The sequence below is a fragment of the Artibeus jamaicensis genome, unplaced genomic scaffold (genome assembly GCF_021234435.1).
Source record: "Artibeus jamaicensis isolate MK-2021 breed Jamaican fruit bat unplaced genomic scaffold, CSHL_Jam_final contig_2962, whole genome shotgun sequence".
NCBI lineage: Eukaryota > Metazoa > Chordata > Mammalia > Chiroptera > Phyllostomidae > Artibeus > Artibeus jamaicensis.
The window spans coordinates 582,449-601,103 of record NW_026521675.1 but is presented as its reverse complement, the minus strand read 5'-3'; the positions used below and the strand labels follow the sequence as shown (position 1 = coordinate 601,103).

At 53.9% G+C, this 18,655-nt stretch overlaps 2 protein-coding genes across 2 annotated transcripts in view; both read left to right on the top strand.

The window, feature by feature from the left end:
* The window catches only part of DCHS1 (dachsous cadherin-related 1), a 38,082-nt gene extending 27,321 nt beyond the window's left edge, over positions 1 to 10,761 (top strand). The window contains exons 7-21 of the mRNA XM_037134412.2: positions 200 to 393; positions 611 to 707; positions 808 to 965; positions 1,156 to 2,020; positions 2,109 to 2,348; positions 2,499 to 2,624; positions 3,272 to 3,481; positions 4,435 to 5,313; positions 5,436 to 5,549; positions 5,712 to 5,923; positions 6,012 to 6,166; positions 6,338 to 6,468; positions 6,584 to 6,867; positions 7,216 to 7,354; positions 7,688 to 10,761. Coding sequence (XP_036990307.2) covers positions 200 to 393; positions 611 to 707; positions 808 to 965; positions 1,156 to 2,020; positions 2,109 to 2,348; positions 2,499 to 2,624; positions 3,272 to 3,481; positions 4,435 to 5,313; positions 5,436 to 5,549; positions 5,712 to 5,923; positions 6,012 to 6,166; positions 6,338 to 6,468; positions 6,584 to 6,867; positions 7,216 to 7,354; positions 7,688 to 10,299 — 6,416 coding nt within the window. The 3' untranslated portion in view covers positions 10,300 to 10,761. The remainder of the gene's footprint in view (positions 1 to 199; positions 394 to 610; positions 708 to 807; positions 966 to 1,155; positions 2,021 to 2,108; positions 2,349 to 2,498; positions 2,625 to 3,271; positions 3,482 to 4,434; positions 5,314 to 5,435; positions 5,550 to 5,711; positions 5,924 to 6,011; positions 6,167 to 6,337; positions 6,469 to 6,583; positions 6,868 to 7,215; positions 7,355 to 7,687) is intronic.
* Positions 10,762 to 11,451: 690 nt separating this feature from the next.
* Positions 11,452 to 18,526, top strand: TPP1 (tripeptidyl peptidase 1). The gene is made up of 13 exons (XM_053662838.1): positions 11,452 to 11,540; positions 11,656 to 11,727; positions 11,983 to 12,122; positions 13,543 to 13,693; positions 13,900 to 14,027; positions 14,178 to 14,356; positions 14,522 to 14,720; positions 14,891 to 15,084; positions 15,304 to 15,368; positions 15,804 to 15,924; positions 16,015 to 16,173; positions 16,330 to 16,455; positions 16,628 to 18,526. Exons 1-13 carry the CDS (start codon positions 11,497 to 11,499, stop codon positions 16,766 to 16,768), a joined length of 1,719 nt encoding a protein of 572 aa, XP_053518813.1. The 5' UTR covers positions 11,452 to 11,496; the 3' UTR covers positions 16,769 to 18,526.
* The last annotated feature ends 129 nt before the right edge of the window (positions 18,527 to 18,655 follow it).

Genomic DNA, 18,655 nt, shown 5'->3' with positions numbered 1-18,655 from the left:
TGAAATCCCACTGCCTCATCCTCAGATTGATGAACACCTAGACAGGACTCCCAGAGCCTGGTCACAAAGACCAGGACTGAGACTGGAGTGTCACCCTGGGATTCCCTTTCTCAGTCCCCAAATCCCAGCTTCTCAGTCACAGGCCTCTGGCTTTGCATCCCTAGCTTTCTCATACATGATCCCTTTCCTGTATTCCCAGGAGAAGTGACCACACTCCAAACCCTGGACCGAGAGCGGCAGAGCAGCTACCAGCTCCTGGTGCAGGTGCAGGATGGGGGCAGTCCACCCCGCAGCACCACAGGCACCGTGCACATTGCGGTGCTGGACCTCAACGACAACAGCCCCACCTTCCTGCAGGCTTCAGGGGCTGCTGGTGGGGGCCTTCCTGTACAGGTATGTGAGGTGGAAGAACCCTGCCCTGAAGAAGTAAGAGGGAATGGGCATTTCTCCATACAGTTGTAGGTGTGGGTAAGAGAGACTGCTCTTGGAAACAGGTGTGAGAGGGAAAAAGGGGCTCTGCCTGCACATGGGTGAGGGGAACTCCATCCTGAGTTGTCTCAAGAACAGGGAAGAGAAGAGACAACTGTAGATGAGTTGTGTGTCCCCACAGGTACCAGATCGTGTGCCTCCAGGGACACTGGTGACGACTTTGCAGGCCAAGGATCCAGATGAGGGGGAGAATGGGACCATCCTGTACACGCTGACTGGTAAGCGGGTGGAGAGAAGGGAGTTGATGGGTGTGGCACACCCTCATGACCTGTCCCACTGTGAGACCCAGGCCCTCACCCTTCCACTGCCTGTCCTCAGGTCCTGGCTCAGAGCTCTTCTCTCTGCACCCTCACTCAGGGGAGCTGCTCACTGCAGCACCCCTGATCCGAGCAGAGCGGCCCCACTATGTGCTGATGCTGAGTGCTCACGACCAAGGCAGCCCTCCTCGGAGCTCCAGCCTCCAGCTGCTGGTGCAGGTATGGCTGCACCCCAAATATAACCACTTGGCCACTGCTGTGGGCCTCCTCCAATAGCTCCACCCCCATTGGGTCCTTTCCCCTTCTTCCTAGGCTACATCTGAGCACCCTCCCTGCTACCCATCCGGCCAATCCAGGCCCCCTTTTTCATGGGTCCCCGATTTCTTCCTCTCGCCTCGGTTCATAACAGGTGCTGCCTTCAACTCACTTGGCTGAGCCCCAGCCAGATCTTTCAGAGCCAGACCCTGCAGCACCGGTGCCTGTCGTGCTGACAGTGACAGCAGCTGAAGGGTTGCAGCCCGGCTCCCTGTTGGGCTCAGTGGCGCAGCCAGAGCCGGCGGGGGTGGGAACTCTCACCTACACTCTAGTGGGCGGCGCGGACCCAGACGGCACCTTCGCGCTGGACGCTGCCTCAGGGCGCCTATACTTGGCCCGGCCGCTGGACTTCGAGACCGGCCCGGCGTGGCGCGCGCTCACAGTGCGTGCCGAGGGACTGGGAGGCGCAGGCGCGCGACTGCTGCGCGTACAGGTGCGCGTGCAAGACGAGAACGAGCACGCGCCGGCCTTCGCCCGAGACCCGCTGGCGCTCGCGCTGCCGGAGAACCCCGAGCCGGGAGTGGCGCTGTACACTTTCAGAGCGTCCGACGCCGACGGTCCCGGCCCCAACAGCGAGGTGCGCTACCGCCTGCTACGCCAGGAGCCGCCAGCGCCTGCGTTGCGTCTGGACGCGCGCACCGGGGCGCTAAGCGCCCCACGGGGCCTAGACCGTGAGACCACGCCAGCGATGCTACTGCTCGTGGAAGCCACTGACCGGCCTGCTAATGCCAGCCGCCGCCGCACAGCGCGCGTTTCCGCGCGTGTCTTTGTCACGGATGAGAATGACAATGCTCCGGTGTTCGCCTCGCCCTCACGGGTGCGCCTCCCGGAAGATCAGCCACCGGGGCTGGTGGCGCTGCATGTTGTAGCCTGGGACCCCGACCTGGGTGAGGCTGCAAGGGTGACCTATCGCCTTGCCGCTGGCGGGGACGGTTACTTCAGGCTACACTCTAGCACTGGTGAGTTAGATCCGGTGGCCTGGGACAAGGAGGGTGTGAATGTGGAGGGAGTAAGGAGGTTTTCTTCCAACCTGCCCTACCCACCTAGGAGCTTTGTCCGTGGTGCGTCCCCTGGACCGTGAACAGCGAGCCGAGCACGTTCTGACCGTGGTGGCCTCCGACCACGGCTCCCCTCCACGCTCAGCCACGCAGCTCCTGACTGTCAGTGTCGTGGACATCAACGACGAGGCACCTACTTTCCAGCAGCAGGAGTACAGCATCATCTTGCGGGAGAACAGCCCGCCTGGCACATCTCTTCTAACTCTGCGGGCAACGGACCCTGACCTGGGTAAGACCTTGAGTGGGAGTGGGGAGATGCGTTGAGAGAGGCATGGACTGGGGCAAGAAAGGCCAAATTTTATATATATATATATATATATATATATATATATATATATATATATCTCCTCTGATCACCCTCCATGCTGCCCCTTCTCAGGGGCTAATGGACAAGTGACCTATGGAGGCATTTCTGGTGAAAGCTTCTCCCTGGACCCAGACACCGGTGTTCTCACAACTCTTCGAGCCCTGGATCGAGAGGAGCAGGAGGAGATCAGCCTGACAGGTACACAGTGACAGGACTCTGAAAGCCTGAGACGTGTTGTCAGCTCTACAGTGTTACATAGGCAGAAACACCAAATTACCTTCTAGAAGCTTTCAACCATTACAACACAGTTTCTGTTACATTTTTGGATCCTTTTGGGGAGTCAGCAGTTTGGTAGACTGCAAAGTCATTTGATTTCTAGGCTGTCACCAGTGTGATCACGCAGACTCTCAAATGCATGTTGCAACTATGCCCTGTAGGAGTCACTCAGATTATACTCCAGACATTTAACAGAGGAGCATATCGTTATTGAGTATGTGAGAGGTGACGTGACTTGCTTAAGCTAACACAGTTTGAAAGTGGCAAAGCTGGAACTTGGACCCAGACCTTTTGATACCTCATTTAATGCTTTTTCTGTCACGCTACCAATAATCCAAGGTACATCTTGCCTGCATCAAGCGGGGAAGTGGGAATAAAATAACATCTCTGACACCTGTGTATTTATGTGTGCATGTCTACATATAGGTACCTGTGCACTTGTAGGATGTGGAGAGAGAGACATTTTATGTTTTCTGTGTGCACCTGTTGAGCACATATAGACACTGTGTGGTGTGGACTTCTCCACGGATGGGAGCAGGCTAGAGCTCACTGATTTTGCTTCTTCATAGTGTATGCCCGGGACAAAGGATCGCCCCCGCTGTTGACCCATGTCATAGTGCGTGTGGCTGTAGAGGATGAAAATGACCATGCCCCAACCTTTGGGAGTGCCCATCTCTCCCTGGAAGTGCCCGAGGGCCAGGACCCCCAGACCCTTACCACACTTCGGGCCTCTGACCCAGATGTGGGAGCTAATGGGCGGTTGCAGTATCGCATCCTGGGTGAGCACCTTCCCAGTACCCACATGCCCATCTCTGCTCCTTGTCCATCAGTGTGTTAGAGTCTCCTTTTCCTTCACTTTATGTATTTCTCTTTTTCTGTCATGCACACATCTATGACTCTGAGAGTCTCCTGTGTTTCTCCAGGTCATTATCATCTTCTGTGTCTCTGTTTTTAACTCCATTTCTTTTTTATCCTTGTCTCTCCCTCTAGAGCAGTTCTCAAACATTTTGGTCTCAGGAACCCTTAACATTCATAATTTTTTAGGTCTCCGAAGAGCTTTTGTTTATATAACAGTGTGCTATAACATTATAATAAATATATCAGCATATAAATATTTACTATATTAGATGTTAAAGTTGAGTAGATTATATAATATTGCAAAGCAGGGCAAGGAAGTATACTACGTTAGGGTTTCTAATAATTTGTTGGACAGTAATGAGGTTGCCAAGATTATAGCAGGTGTAACTGAAGGCAAGCCAACCAAAACTGAATGAATCTCTGAACATATTTATGTTCTAAACTTTCTACCAAGAATATGCTAGAAAACACAAGAATGTATAAGCACACATTCCATTAACCATCCAAGTGATGATGTCATCACCTGTGTCATCCCATCTGGACTCCACCGTACGTTCGTGACATAATGAGAATGAAAAAGGCATGTAATGTCTTAGTATGTCTATAAAAACAGTTTTGATCTTATGTACTCCCTCGAAAGGGTCTCGGGGGACTCCCAGGAGTTCTCCAACCACACTGTAAGATCAGCTGCTTTAGAGTGTCTTTATTTATCTTCTGTGTTTCTCTTTATTTCTCTGCCTTTCTCACAATTTCTTTCTTTTCCCCTCTCGTTCCTCTCCCTTCCCTCCCCTCTCTCATTCTTTGCTGTTGCCTATAAATCAGCCGCACTCCCGTGGGCTGATACATGTTTATATGTGCCTGCCCTCCTCTGCAGATGGAGACCCATCAGGAGCCTTTATTCTAGATCTAGCCTCTGGGGAGTTTGGCACCATGAGACCGCTGGACCGGGAGGTGGAACCAGCATTCCAGCTGCGGATAGAAGCCCGGGATGGAGGCCAGCCAGCTCTCAGTGCCACTCTGCTTGTGACAGTGACAGTGTTGGATGCCAATGACCATGCCCCAGCCTTTCCTGTTCCAGCCTACTCTGTGGAGGTGCCTGAGGATGCACCTTCAGGGACTCTCTTGCTGCAGCTACAGGCTCATGACCCTGATGCTGGGGCCAATGGTCATGTGACCTACTACCTTGGTGCAGGTGCAGCAGGAATCTTCCTGCTGGAGCCCAGCTCTGGTGAATTGCGCACAGCTGCAGCCCTAGATAGAGAGCAGTGTCCCAGCTATGCCTTTTCTGTGAGTGCAGTAGACGGTGCAGCTGCTGGGCCCCTGAGCACCACAGTGCCTGTCTCCATCACAGTGCGTGACGTCAATGACCATACACCTACCTTCCCCACCAGTCCCCTGAGGCTGCGCCTGCCTCGTCCAGGCCCCAGCCTCAGCACCCCAACCCTGCCTCTGGCCACTCTGCGAGCTGAAGACCGTGACGCTGGTGCCAATGCCTCTATCCTCTATCGGCTGGCTGGCACACCCCCTCCTGGCACCACTGTGGACTCCTACACTGGTGAAATCCGTGTGGCCCGCTCCCCTGTATCCCTGGGCCCCCGGGATCGTGTTCTCTTCATTGTGGCCACTGACCTTGGCCGTCCTGCTCGCTCTGCCACTGGTGTGGTCATTGTTGGGCTGCAGGGGGAATCTGAGCGTGGACCCCGCTTTCCCCGTGCTAGTAGCGAAGCTGTGCTCCGTGAGAATGCACCTCCAGGTGGGTCTCCAACCATGTTTCCTAGCCTTATATCTCTGCATGGGCTGGATTTCTCCCTAAAAATGATCCCAAACTCCCTCAATCTAGTGCTCACAGTCCAACCAATACCATCCTCTCTGCAGGGACTCCCATTGCCTCCCCCAAGGCTATCCATGCAGGGGGCTCAAGTGGACCAATTACCTACAGCATTCTCAGTGGGAATGAGAAAGGGACATTCTCCATCCAGCCTAGCACAGGTGAGTCAGGAGCAGGGACCTCTGTGAAGGGACAGACTCCTAGGGGAGCTCCCCTTTGGGCCTAAGGAGGCTCTGGGGGTGGTGGTGAGGGACTGCCCTTGAGTAAGAGGCCTCAGAGAGGGAGGCTCCAGGGCAAGGAAGATGCATTTTGCCTCCTTCCAGGTGCCATGACAGTTCGCTCAGCAGAGGGGCTGGACTTTGAAGCAAATCCACGGCTGCGACTGGTGCTGCAGGCAGAGAGCGGCGGAGCCTTTGCCTTCTCCGTGCTGACCCTAACCCTGCAAGATGCCAATGACAATGCTCCCCGCTTCCTGCAGCCCCACTACGTGGCCTTCCTGCCTGAGTCCAGGCCATTGGATGGGCCCCTGCTGCAGGTATGTCATGTGGTGGGAAGATGGGGGACAGGCCTGATCAGACTTGTCTGTGCCCAGGTCAGTGTCAGCAGCCTCCTACTTTCACCAGGTGGAGGCCGATGACCTGGATCAAGGCCCCAGTGGACAGATCTCCTATAGTCTGGCTGCATCCCAGCCGGCACGGGGATTGTTCCATGTAGACCCAGCCACAGGCACTGTCACTACCACAGCCATCCTGGACCGTGAGATCTGGGCAGAAACACGGTGAGCCCTGGCTCTACAGACCCCACAACCCCTTCCTGGGTCCATCCAGCTTCAAGCCCTGCCTTGAATCCCCCTCAGTCTAGACCACATCCTGAATCGCCCTAGCCCTGCCCAATGTTCTTCCCTATCCCCAGACTCCTCCCTCAATTGTGCTCCCCCGATTGTGTCTAGGCTGGTACTCATGGCCACAGACAGAGGAAGCCCAGCTCTGGTGGGCTCAGCTACCCTGACGGTAATGGTCATCGACACCAATGACAATCGCCCCACCATCCCCCAGCCCTGGGAGCTCCGAGTATCCGAAGGTGAGGGCTGCATAAAGTAAGAGGTACAAAGGGTAGTAGAGCAGCACTGTCCACCATTCTGGGGCTCCAGAGGTGTCTTGGACCATGCCAAACACATTTGTCCTGTGTATTGCAGATGCACTCTTGGGCTCAGAGATTGCACAGGTCACGGGGAATGATGTGGACTCTGGACCGGTACTGTGGTATGTGCTGAGCTCATCTGGACCCCAGGATCCTTTCAGCGTAGGCCGCTACGGAGGCCGCGTCTCCCTCACAGGCCCCTTGGACTTTGAGCAGCGTGATCGCTACCACTTGCAGCTGCTGGCACATGATGGGCCTCACGAGGGCCGTGCCAACCTCACAGTGTTCGTGGAGGACGTCAATGACAATGCACCTGTCTTCTCACAGAGCCTCTACCAGGTACCAGTGCACCTAGAAGTCCCCACATGTGGACCCAGGGTTGTTTCTGTTGGAGAGAAGTGAGGAGGCTAGAAGAGTCTGAGGTGGGCTGGACCTTAGAACTGAGCTGAAGATGGAGCTCTGGGGGTGGGAGGTCCCATCTCACACCAGCCTTGCAAATCTGGGAACTGTACCCAGGTTTTTTGTTCCATGCCCCAAAATGGGGGAAGGTAGGCAATCTAAATACTAAGAAGTATGGGCTCCATGCTGGAATGGATGCCAAGTAGGGCTCATGGGACCAATCCCCAGAACACAGGCTGAACAGATACCAGGGCAGCATGGCCATAAACATTTGTGCTCACACCCCAGGTGACGCTGCTTGAGCACACGCTCCCAGGCAGTGCCATTCTCTCCGTCTCTGCCACTGATCGGGACTCAGGTGCCAATGGTCACATCTCCTACCACCTGGCTTCCCCTGCCGAAGGCTTCAGTGTTGACCCCAACAATGGTGCGTCCTTCCCGGGATCTGACCCCTTGTCTTTGACTGTGGGCCATATTCTGACCTCATTCCTGCAATTTCTTGCCCGAGCTCTTAACTCCTGGATCTCTAAACCAGGGAGGACATTTTTCCTCCTTTATCTCTATTTTAAGGCCTGTCCTGGCTGCATGTCTAGAAGCTGTTCCCTGAATCCCAGAGGCCATCCCATAATCTCCCGGCACACAGCCTATTCCCTGGAGTCTGACTTCTGAGGCCATTTCCTGGGCCCTGAAGGGTTACTTCCTCTGCTCACCCATAGTCTCTGCTGAATGCATGTTTCTCTCTATTCCCTTCTCATCTCAGGGACCTTGTTCACAACAGTGGGAACAGTAGCCTTGGGCCATGAGGGGCTAGGAGTGGTGGATGTGGTGCTGGAAGCCCGTGATCATGGGATGCCAGGCCGAGCAGCCCGAGCCACAGTGCATGTGCAGCTGCAGGACCAGAATGACCACACCCCAAGCTTCACATTGCCACACTATCGTGTGGCTGTGAATGAGGATCTGCCCCCTGGCTCTACCCTGCTCACCCTGGAGGCCACAGATGCTGATGGAAGCCGCTCCCATGCCACCGTGGACTACAGCATCATCAGTGGCAACCGGGGCCGAGTCTTCCAGCTGGAGCCCCGGCTTGCTGAGGCTGGGGAGAGTGGTGGGCTAGACCCCCAGGCACTGGGGTGCCTGGTATTACTTGAGCCTCTAGATTTTGAAAGTTTAACCCAGTACAATCTAACTGTGGCTGCAGCTGACCGGGGACAGCCACCCCGCAGCTCAGCTGTGCCAGTTACGGTCACTGTGCTGGATGTCAACGACAACCCACCCGTTTTCACCCGAGCAGCCTACCGCGTGGCAGTATCTGAGGACATGCCTGTTGGAGCTGAGCTGCTGCATGTGGAGGCCTCTGATGCTGACCCAGGCCCTCATGGCCTCATTCGTTTCACCCTCAGCTCAGGTGACCCCTCCGGGCTCTTTGAACTGGACGAGAACTCAGGTGCCTTGCGACTGGCCCGCCCTTTGGACTGTGAGACCCAGGCTCGACATCACCTTGTGGTACAGGCTGCCGATCCTGTAGGGGCACACTTTGCTCTGGCACCAGTGACTGTTGAGGTCCAGGATGTGAATGACCATGCCCCAGCCTTCCCACTGAACCTACTCAGCACCAGCCTAGCAGAGAACCAGCCTCCGGGCACTCTTGTGACTACTCTGCATGCCATTGATGGGGATGCCGGGGCTTTTGGCAGGCTCCGCTACAGCCTGCTGGAGGCCGGGCCAGGGCCTGAGGGACGCGAGGCATTTGCACTGAACAGCTCAACAGGGGAGCTGCGGGCACGAGTGCCCTTTGACTATGAGCACACAGGAAGCTTCCAGCTGCTGGTGGGTGCTGCTGATGCTGGGAATCTCTCAGCCTCAGTCACTGTGTCAGTGCTGGTGACTGGCGAGGATGAGTATGACCCGGTATTCCTGGCTCCAGCTTTTCACTTCCAAGTGCCAGAAGGTGCCCGGCGTGGCCACAGCCTGGGTCACGTGCAGGCCACAGACGAGGATGGAGGTGCCGATGGCCTGGTGCTCTATTCCCTTGCCACCTCTTCTCCCTACTTTGGTATCAACCAGACTACAGGTGCCCTATACCTGAGGGTAGACAGCCGGGCACCAGGCAGTGGAACAGGCCCCTCTGGAGGTGGGGGCCGGACCCGGCGAGAGGCACCACGGGAGCTAAGGCTGGAAGTGGTGGCAAGGGGGCCTCTGCCTGGTTCAAGGAGTGCCACAGTGCCCGTGACTGTGGATATCACCCACACTGCACTGGGCCTGGCACCCGACCTCAACCTGCTATTGGTGGGGGCTGTGGCAGCCTCCCTGGGAGTGGTGGTGGTGCTTGCACTGGCAGCTCTGGTCCTTGGGCTGGTGCGGGCTCGTAGCCGCAAGGCAGAGGCAGCACCCGGCCCAATGTCGCAGGCAGCACCCCTGGCCAGTGGCTCACTGCAGAAGCTGGGCCGGGAGCCACCCAGCCCACCCCCGTCAGAGCACTTGTATCATCAGACTCTCCCCAGCTATGGTGGGCCAGGAGCTGGAGGTCCCTATCCCCGGGGTGGCTCCCTGGACCCTTCCCATTCAAGTGGCCGAGGCTCAGCAGAGGCTGCAGAGGATGACGAGATCCGCATGATCAACGAGTTCCCCCGTGTGGCCAGTGTGGCCTCTTCCCTGGCTGCCCGTGGCCCCGACTCGGGCATCCAGCAGGATGCAGATGGACTGAGTGACACATCCTGTGAACCGCCTGCCCCTGATTCCTGGTATAAGGGCCGAAAGGCAGGGCTGCTATTGCCAGGTGCGGGAGCCTCTCTGTACCGAGAAGAGGGCCCTCCAACCACTGCCACGGCCTTTCTGGGGGGCTGTGGCCTGAGCCCTGCACCCACCGGGGACTATGGCTTCCCAGCAGATGGCAAGCCATGTGTGGCAGGTGCACTGACAGCCATTGTAGCTGGTGAAGAAGAGCTCCGTGGCAGCTATAACTGGGACTACCTACTGAGCTGGTGCCCTCAGTTTCAGCCACTGGCCAGCGTGTTCACAGAGATCGCCCGGCTCAAGGATGAAGCTCGGCCATGTCCCCCAGCTCCCCGTATTGACCCGCCACCCCTCATCACTGCTGTGGCCCACCCAGGAGCCAAGTCTGTGCCCCCCAAGCCAGCTAACACAGCTGCAACCCGGGCCATCTTTCCACCAACTTCTCACCGCTCCCCCATCAGCCACGAAGGTTCTCTGTCCTCAGCTGCCATGTCCCCCAGCTTCTCACCGTCACTGTCTCCTCTGGCTGCTCGCTCACCTGTTGTCTCGCCATTCGGGGTAGCCCAGGGCCCCTCAGCCTCAGCACTCAGTGCAGAGTCTGGCCTGGAGCCACCCGATGACACAGAGCTGCACATCTAGCTGTGGCCCAGGCTGGGCCCCGACCTGGGACATGTATAGTGTCCCCAATGCAGGCCCCTTCTGAGCCTGCCCTAGGCAGCCTCGGACCATGATTGGCCACAGGAGAGACCAGCTACCCGTATCCCAAACTCCTCTAGTGGAGGCAGGCTGCACTTCACCCCAGCCTTATCAGAGCACTAGCACCACAGAGGCCCTGTGGGCAATGACCTGTGGCCAGGTCCAGTGTGGGGAGAAATATGAAGGAGGCAGCAGCCCTGGGTTCTCCTCAGTGAGGGCTTCCTGTCCTGTGCCAGCACCCTGAGATGGAGCTGAGACTTTATTTATTGGGGGGTAGGGGATGTGGGGGAAGCCCTCCAACCTTTTGGGGCCCAGCTCCTTGGGTTCCACTCTACCCCTGCCCCTGACCAGAACCAAGTGCCAATTCTCACTCTGGAGCCTTAATAAACTGCAGTTTGTATCCAGCGTCCGGCTCAGTTCTGTGGGGGCCAGAGGAATGGGGGATTGGAAGGCACCTGGCACATTGTGGACATGGGCATGTGGGGTGGGGATGTCACTAGGAGCCATCTCTCTGCAATCGGCCTTTCCCTCACACAGGCAGGAGGCCAGGAGAAAACAGGCAGTGACCAGGAGAGATTGGTTGGGTGAGGAGAGACCTTTGGGATGACTAGTTCTAGGCTTTAGGGTCCTCAGGGAGTGGGAGGTGGATATAGGAACAGCCTGGTGGTTTATATGTTTTCCTTGGGGTCACTATATGCATGTGCGATAGGAGCTCAGATTTGTTGAGTCTTTGCTGTTAGACTCTGATGAGCGATTTGCCTGTTTTATCTGTACATTTTCACTGCAACTATAAGACAGACCCCTTTCAATATTACTGTGTATTCTAAGTGAAGAAACCTGGGCTCTGAGGAGTTAAATATATTTCCTGATACACTGCTAGAAGGAACCCAGGTCTTGGGTTTGTGGGCCTTTAGGGCTCCTTTCTTAACACTCCCCATTCCCTCTGGTGAGTCCTGGCTGGACTTTGGCAGTGGGGAGGAAGCCCTGGCCTTATTCCAGCCCCTGATGGGCCAGAGGGAGAGTCCAAGTGGCAGCCTCAAACAGCGTTTAGGACCGCCCACTTGGGGGAGGAGCCAGTACCATCACTAGTTTCTAGGCAGAAAGGTGGTACTCTGATAGGGGTTTCATGTGATCTGTCACATGACAACAGATCTGCTGAGAGACGGAATGAGACTACAATCCTGGTGAGGAATTAAGAGGCCTTGGGAAAAGGGGATCACGGAGGAGGGAATACATGTTGGAGGGTGGGGACAAAACGACAACCCCGCTTCCGCTGAAACCCACCTGCCACCCCTGCAGCCTCCTAGGGCTCCTAGCCCTCATCGTCGCGGACACATGCAGTTATACCCCGGAGCCTGACCAACAGCGGACGTGAGTTGATTTAGCACTGACCACCCCCTGCTCCATGCCTTGTCCTACACCTAGCCTCCCTCACCACCTAACAAGCTCCTGGTACTCACTCCGTAGTCTCATCCCTGGGTGTCCAGGCTCAGTTGCCTATTACCCACTTCCTGTGAGCCATATGTGCTGCTGGGATCCTACCCAAGGTCTCAACCACTAATTCTGAATCTTCCGTCAGTATTTTCCATTGCCACTCTAACATAGACCATATTCCTCACCCCACAGGCTGCCCCCAGGCTGGGCTTCTCTGGGCCGTGTGGACCCTGAGGAAGAGCTGAGTCTCACCTTTGCCCTAAGACAGCAGAACCTGGAGAGACTGTCTGCGCTGGTGCAGGCTGTGTCGGACCCTGGCTCTCCTCGATACGGTGCCTGTCGGGGGGACTGGGGACAGGATGTGGGATGCAGTGCAGGGACTCAGGGCTGGGTTGAGCCTGGAACAGTGCAGGTCATGTCAGGGGCTCGGTCCCTTTGAGGGAGTGACATAGGGCAGATGAATGGCAGTGGTTCTCGCTGAAGAGTTTCTGAATAAAAAAGTGAACTGAATCTAAACCATCCAAAATTACTCTTCCCCCAAACTTTCCACCTTTGTTCGTCAGGCTAGAAACCTAAAGGTGGATGTTATTAAGAGCACAGGCCTTGTGATCAGATCTGGATTCAAATTATGACTCTGCTGCTTGCCAGCTCCCAGACAAATGGAGAAGTACCGTAGCTTCCAGTACAGGTCCTCCTTGACTTACAAGAGGGGTTACGTCCCAATAAACCCATCATAAGCGGAAAATATTAAAAAATGCTTTTAATACACCTAACCTATCAAACATCGTAACTTAGCCTAGCTTGCCTTAATTATGCTCAGAACACAATACCCAAAAACTGACAGAGCACCAGTGGTTTACTCTTATGATCACATGCCTGAGTGGGAGCTGTGGCTTCCTGCCACTGCCCAGTGTCAGGAGAGAGTATCATAACTCATAAGTTGAAAAATTGTAAGTCGGGGACAGTCTGTGTATCTAGGTCCTCATCAACTCAAGTTCCTCAAATCCACTCCTATTTACTATTCCACTCACACACTAAGGCTGCTACTTCTAACTCTGAGGTAGCCTTTGGAGTAGTCCACTCTCACCATCTCTTGTTGCCACCAAGTCAGTTCATCTTCTCGCCCGGCTGCTGCCCAGCCCCCTGGCTGTCTCTTCCCCTCCACCCCCTTCTCCACTCCCCTCCACACTCTGCTCCAAAACAGTCAGTATTTTCCTCCAATATCCAGGCTGGTTGGTGTCCTTTCCCAGCTTGTAGCCCTTCAGAGTGTGTAGAGGAATGGGGGCGGCGGGCAGTCTCAGATGCACCCACGAGGCAGGTACTAGTGTGCACACCTCAACAGTGCAGGAAAACAGTGATTCACCATCACATTAAGCTTAAAATCAACAAGGATGCAAATTGGAGCTAAATTAGATGTCACCTTATAATCGGCTCTGAATGGGCAGTTTTAATGTACGAACCCCATCTGTTCTCATGACCATGGCAGTGCGTGTTGCAGGGCAGCATCTGCAACCCAGCAGCCTTTAGGAGAAACCCATACTCCTGGCCCTGGCACTGCAAGTCTCTTGAGCTTTTCTTCCCCTGACCCCCAGGTATAAGCTGCACCTGCACAACCTCCCTTTTTGGTAGAAAGTTTTACTCATCCCTCAAGACTCTTTTCTCCAGGCTCCTGATTTTTCCTCATTGAGATCCAAAAAGGGACACCTGGAAAAGCAATGAATGAAGGCAAGAGCCTCTACTGAATTCCTGCAGGGAAATACTTAACTCTAGAGGATGTGGCTGAACTGGTCCGGCCATCGACATTGACCCTCCGCACGGTCCAGAAATGGCTCTTGGCAGCTGGAGTCCGAAACTGCCACTCAGTGACCACACAGGACTTTCTGACGTGCTGGATGAGTGTCCGGTGAGAGAATGATTGCCCCATGGAGGGTACCAGTCACCCCATCAGGGACACTAGTCACCCCAATGGGAAGGAGCTGAGAGCTTGCTGGGGGCTGTGGGTGAGAGCTAATGCACGGGGAAACAACTACCTGCCCAGTAATGCTCATGCAGCCTCCTCTGCTCTGTTCCGTGCCTTCTGACCCCTGTTCTCTGATCTCTGACCTCCAGACAGGCAGAGCTGCTGCTCTCTGGGTCTGAGTTTCATCGCTATGTGGGGGGACCTACAAAGACCTATGTTGTAAGGTCCCCACATCCCTACCGACTCCCGAAGGCCTTGGCCCTCCATGTGGACTTTGGTAACACCCAGTAGGGTTGGTGGGGTTGGGGCAGTCACAGCCAGGAGCTGGAAAAGTTTAGATGCCATGGGGAAAGTAGGGGAGATCAGTAGTAAAGTGGGGGTTGGAGTCTAAAGGATCTCTTCCTTAAACCTGATCTCCTTCCCCCAGTGGGGGGGCTGCACCGCTTTCCCCCTACATCATCTCTGAGACAGCGCCCTGAGCCACGGGTGGCAGGAACCGTTGGCTTGCACCTGGGGGTGACCCCATCGGTGATCCGTAAGCGATACAACTTGACAGCACAAGATGTGGGCTCTGGCACAACCAACAACAGCCAAGCCTGTGCCCAGGTGAGCCATACAGGAGCCCCGGGGTCCTTGAAACCTCCCCAGGGAGCCTGACCAGCCAAAGGTGTGCTCTTATCCCCTACCCTGTGGTCTGGGATGGTATTTCCTGCCATGACACTTGGGGCCATGTCCTCTGACCCATGATATCTGCTCTGACTCTGTCCGTAGTTCCTGGAGCAGTACTTCCATGACTCAGACCTGGCTCAGTTCATGCGTCTCTTTGGTGGAAACTTTGCACATCAGGCATCAGTAGCCCGTGTGGTTGGACAACAGGGCCGAGGCCGAGCCGGGATTGAGGCCAGTCTAGATGTGGAGTACCTGATGAGTGCTGGCGCCAACATTTCCACCTGGGTCTACAGTAACCCTGGTACTGCCCAGGGGCCTGGTTGGTGGGGATTGGGGTAAGGGTTGGTGCTGATCCTTGCTCCAACCCATGAACTAGAGAATGGGTTGGCGCAAGGAATCCATGAACTAGAGGGAGGTTCTGACAAACCCCCAGATGACTCCCTGTGCCCCTCCTCCCCACAAAAAATCCAGGCCGGCATGAAACACAGGAACCCTTCCTGCAGTGGCTCGTGCTGCTCAGTAATGAGTCAGCTCTGCCACCTGTGCACACCGTGAGCTATGGAGATGATGAGGACTCCCTTAGCAGTGCCTACATGCAGAGGGTCAACGCCGAGTTCATGAAGGCTGCAACTCGGGGTCTTACCCTGCTCTTCGCCTCAGGTGACCTCCCCTCACTCATCCTGGGACTTCTGACCCCACAGTGACCCCTAATCCTGATCTCTGAATCGTAATCTGAATTTAACAGGGATCACTCACCTGACCTCTAAACTCTGTCCTCTTGCAGTAATGACTAACAATTGAATTTTCTCTCTGACAGCTGAACCTACACACCAAGCTCTGACCAATTAATCTGAGTACTAAACTTGGTATCTCTCCCAGGTGACAGTGGGGCTGGGTGTTGGTCTGCCTCTGGAAGACACCAATTCCGTCCCAGCTTCCCAGCCTCCAGGTAAGCACCCCAGCTCACCATTTATCTCTGACCACCAACCTTTCATTTGTGACCTCATGATCTGGAACCTTGGCCTTGACCCCACCAGGTGCCCCTATGGCTGAGCCTTAGCTTTGGTTGCTGCCCTGGTTGCTGCACTCCCTTCTTCCTGTAGGTCCCAGACCCCATGTCTCCTGAGTAGAACACACCTCCCAGTGTTTATCTCCCTCAGTCCCTAGGCATTTTAATGGAAGATTTGGCACGTGTTCTGTAGGAAAAGTATACAGTGACCTCAGGCCAAGCCTTCAGGGCTCAAAACTTTAGTCATTGCCACATACATGCTTCCCCACAGAGCCCAGCCCCTCCAGCAACACCCAGACCATACCCACCCACCCTCACACATTTTGAAGAAATCCTTAGGACAGTTACAGTCTAAGTTCTGACTTCTGCCCTCAGTCCTTACATCACCACGGTGGGAGGCACATCCTTCCAGAATCCTTTCCAAGTCACAAACGAGATTGTTGACTATATCAGTGGTGGCGGCTTCAGCAACGTGTTCCCACAGCCTTCCTATCAGGTATGTGGTTGTTTATGAGGATGAATCAGGGAGATGGGGAGTCAGGAATCCTCCATTTAGGAGACATACTCACTCAACAGTGCCTTTCAGGAGGAAGCTGTAGCCAAGTTCCTGAGCTCCAGCCCCCACTTGCCACCATCCAGTTACTTCAATGCCAGTGGACGTGCCTACCCAGATGTGGCTGCACTCTCTGATGGCTATTGGGTAGTCAGCAACCACGTTCCTATTCCATGGGTGTCTGGCACCTCGGTGAGAATCGGCCTGGCCTCACACCTCCAGGAACTACCCTCAGCCTGTACCTTGAACCCTTGACTCTTCAGAGACCTCTGATCCTTTCAAACATCCCTCCCCAAAAGTCCAGTCACTCTGAACTCCTAACCTCTACTTGTACCCTCACCCTTGCAGGCCTCTACTCCAGTGTTCGGAGGGATCCTGTCCCTGATAAACGAACATAGAATCCTCACTGGCCGCCCTCCTCTTGGCTTTCTCAACCCAAGACTCTACCAGCAGCATGGGGCTGGACTCTTTGATGTGAGTGTGAAAGGGAGGGGTGCGGCCATTTTCAAGAGTATGGCGAATGCTAAGACAATTTGAGAGCAGTTCTGATGGGGTATTATAGCCTCTGGGATGTGAAGACAGGGTGAGGGGGTGCTGTTAGTACTGGTACCAGCAGGGCCAGATCTGATGCCCATCTTATTCCTAGGTAACCCATGGCTGCCATGAGTCCTGTCTGGATGAAGAGGTGCAGGGTCAGGGTTTCTGCTCTGGCCCTGGCTGGGATCCTGTGACAGGCTGGGGAACACCTAACTTCCCAGCTCTGCTGAAGACATTAATCAACCCTTGACCTTTTCCTGCTAGGAGAGTGGGTCTATCCCTGGCCCCACAGCTGGTAGCTTGTTTCCTCATTCTGCACTGTTGGAATCCCTGCTGAATCCTCGCCTGCTGCAGACCAGCTTATCTCCCTAACCCTGAAGTACTATGTGACTTGACTCCCAATCCTACCCTTTTCCATCATACTCAGGTCTCCCTACTCCCATTCAGGTTCCTCTGCATATGCTATAGCCAGTACTGTTTGGGAGCAACCCCCTCCCCCAGCCCCATTCCTTCTTTCTCTTTGCAACCAGGCTTTTTCGAAAGGTCATCTATACTGTTGAGCCTCAATTTATTGCAGTAGGTCTTCTGCTCTCAATTTTTACTCTTTCCTCCCCTCACTCAGAAACAGTGGCCTCCCCGCTGCTTTATCAAGTGCACACTTCCCAATCTTTGCTTTATGGCCCTGTCATAGTTGCCCACTCCCTCTCCTTCCTTAGCTTCTAGGGCATAAGTTCTTTTCTGGCCATTCCATCTTCCTCTGCTTCCTCATTGAAAGTTGTACTTCATTACTGCAACCTTAATCTTTTGCTCTTCTCACTCTACTCATTGTCCCCTAAGCAAATCAATCATTGTCATCACCATCTCGTTAAATCAGACTTTCTATCCAACAGTGACTGATATGTCAAATGCAAGATGTGCAGTCCTCAACACTTCACCTCTCTTCCTCCTTCCCAACCCCAAACTATTCTATCATTTCTTGGTAAACAATATTATGCTTCTTCCAACCAAGTCAGAGAGCTAAGTCATTCTAGACCATTCCCTTCACCTCTCCCCTTCAATTAACAAGTCCTACTGACTTTACCTCTTAAAAATATCTTTATCAATCCACAAGCCCTGCCAGTTATATTTGCCATGTATATCTAGAACTCATCTACTTTCTCTCCATCTCCACTGCTACTACATTAGCTTAAAGCCATATTCTCTCTCCTCTGAATTATAGGAGGCTCTTGGAAAAAATGACCTTTCTTCCTGCCCTTCCCTAAACCATCTTCCAGAGTAAAATGAAAATCTCATCAAGCCATTTACTTAAGACCCTTCAAAAATTATTGGATAAAGTTCAGGCTTTTTATCATGACTCACAAACCTTTGTTCCTGGGTAACAAATTGTTTATCCTCCCCTGCTCTCCCTCCAAACATATTTTTACTTTTGCTCAAGATATATTGTGCCCTTACCACTACCCCGACTCCCCTTCACTGGGTTGATTTCCAGGATTCTTTCCAGACTGAGCTCAGAAGCCTCCTTCTCTTCTGAACCTTTTGGCTCCCTGAAGCTAGTTGATTTTGATATGGCACAAAAATTCTAGATTTTTTAAACTGAATCTGTTTGATTCTTGTTTCTAATACAAACTAGTGGAGAGTCTTGGGCAACTAACCTCATCTCCCTGAGTCTATTCCTCACTTGTTAAGTGGAGATACCTATACCTGCCTCTCATAATAATCAATGAACAATTAAATGGAATAAAGGTGATACAGTGCCTGATACAGAGAAGTAGGCTGCAAATGTTAATTCCCCCCCCTTTTTTTTGCACTGCACACTCCATGTCTACCTCTAGTATTGTTAACTCCCACGTAGCATTGAAATTGCCAGCTGACCTGTTTGCCTCCTTTTCCAAGACCGTTGGTGCCTAAAGAATTAGAATTTTGTTTTACTTAACTCTGTATTCCCAGGCCCCTAGCTCAGGATTGGCAAATAGGAATTGAATAAATCTTTGCTACATTGAAAACCTCATTCTTGCACTCACTGTGATTTTGCATATGTTGTTTACTCAGGCTGAAATACCGGTACCTTTCTCCCCATCTATCCGAAGCACTGCGTGCACTTTCCGGTAGCCCTCACTTCTCGTGGCAGCTGGCGGGG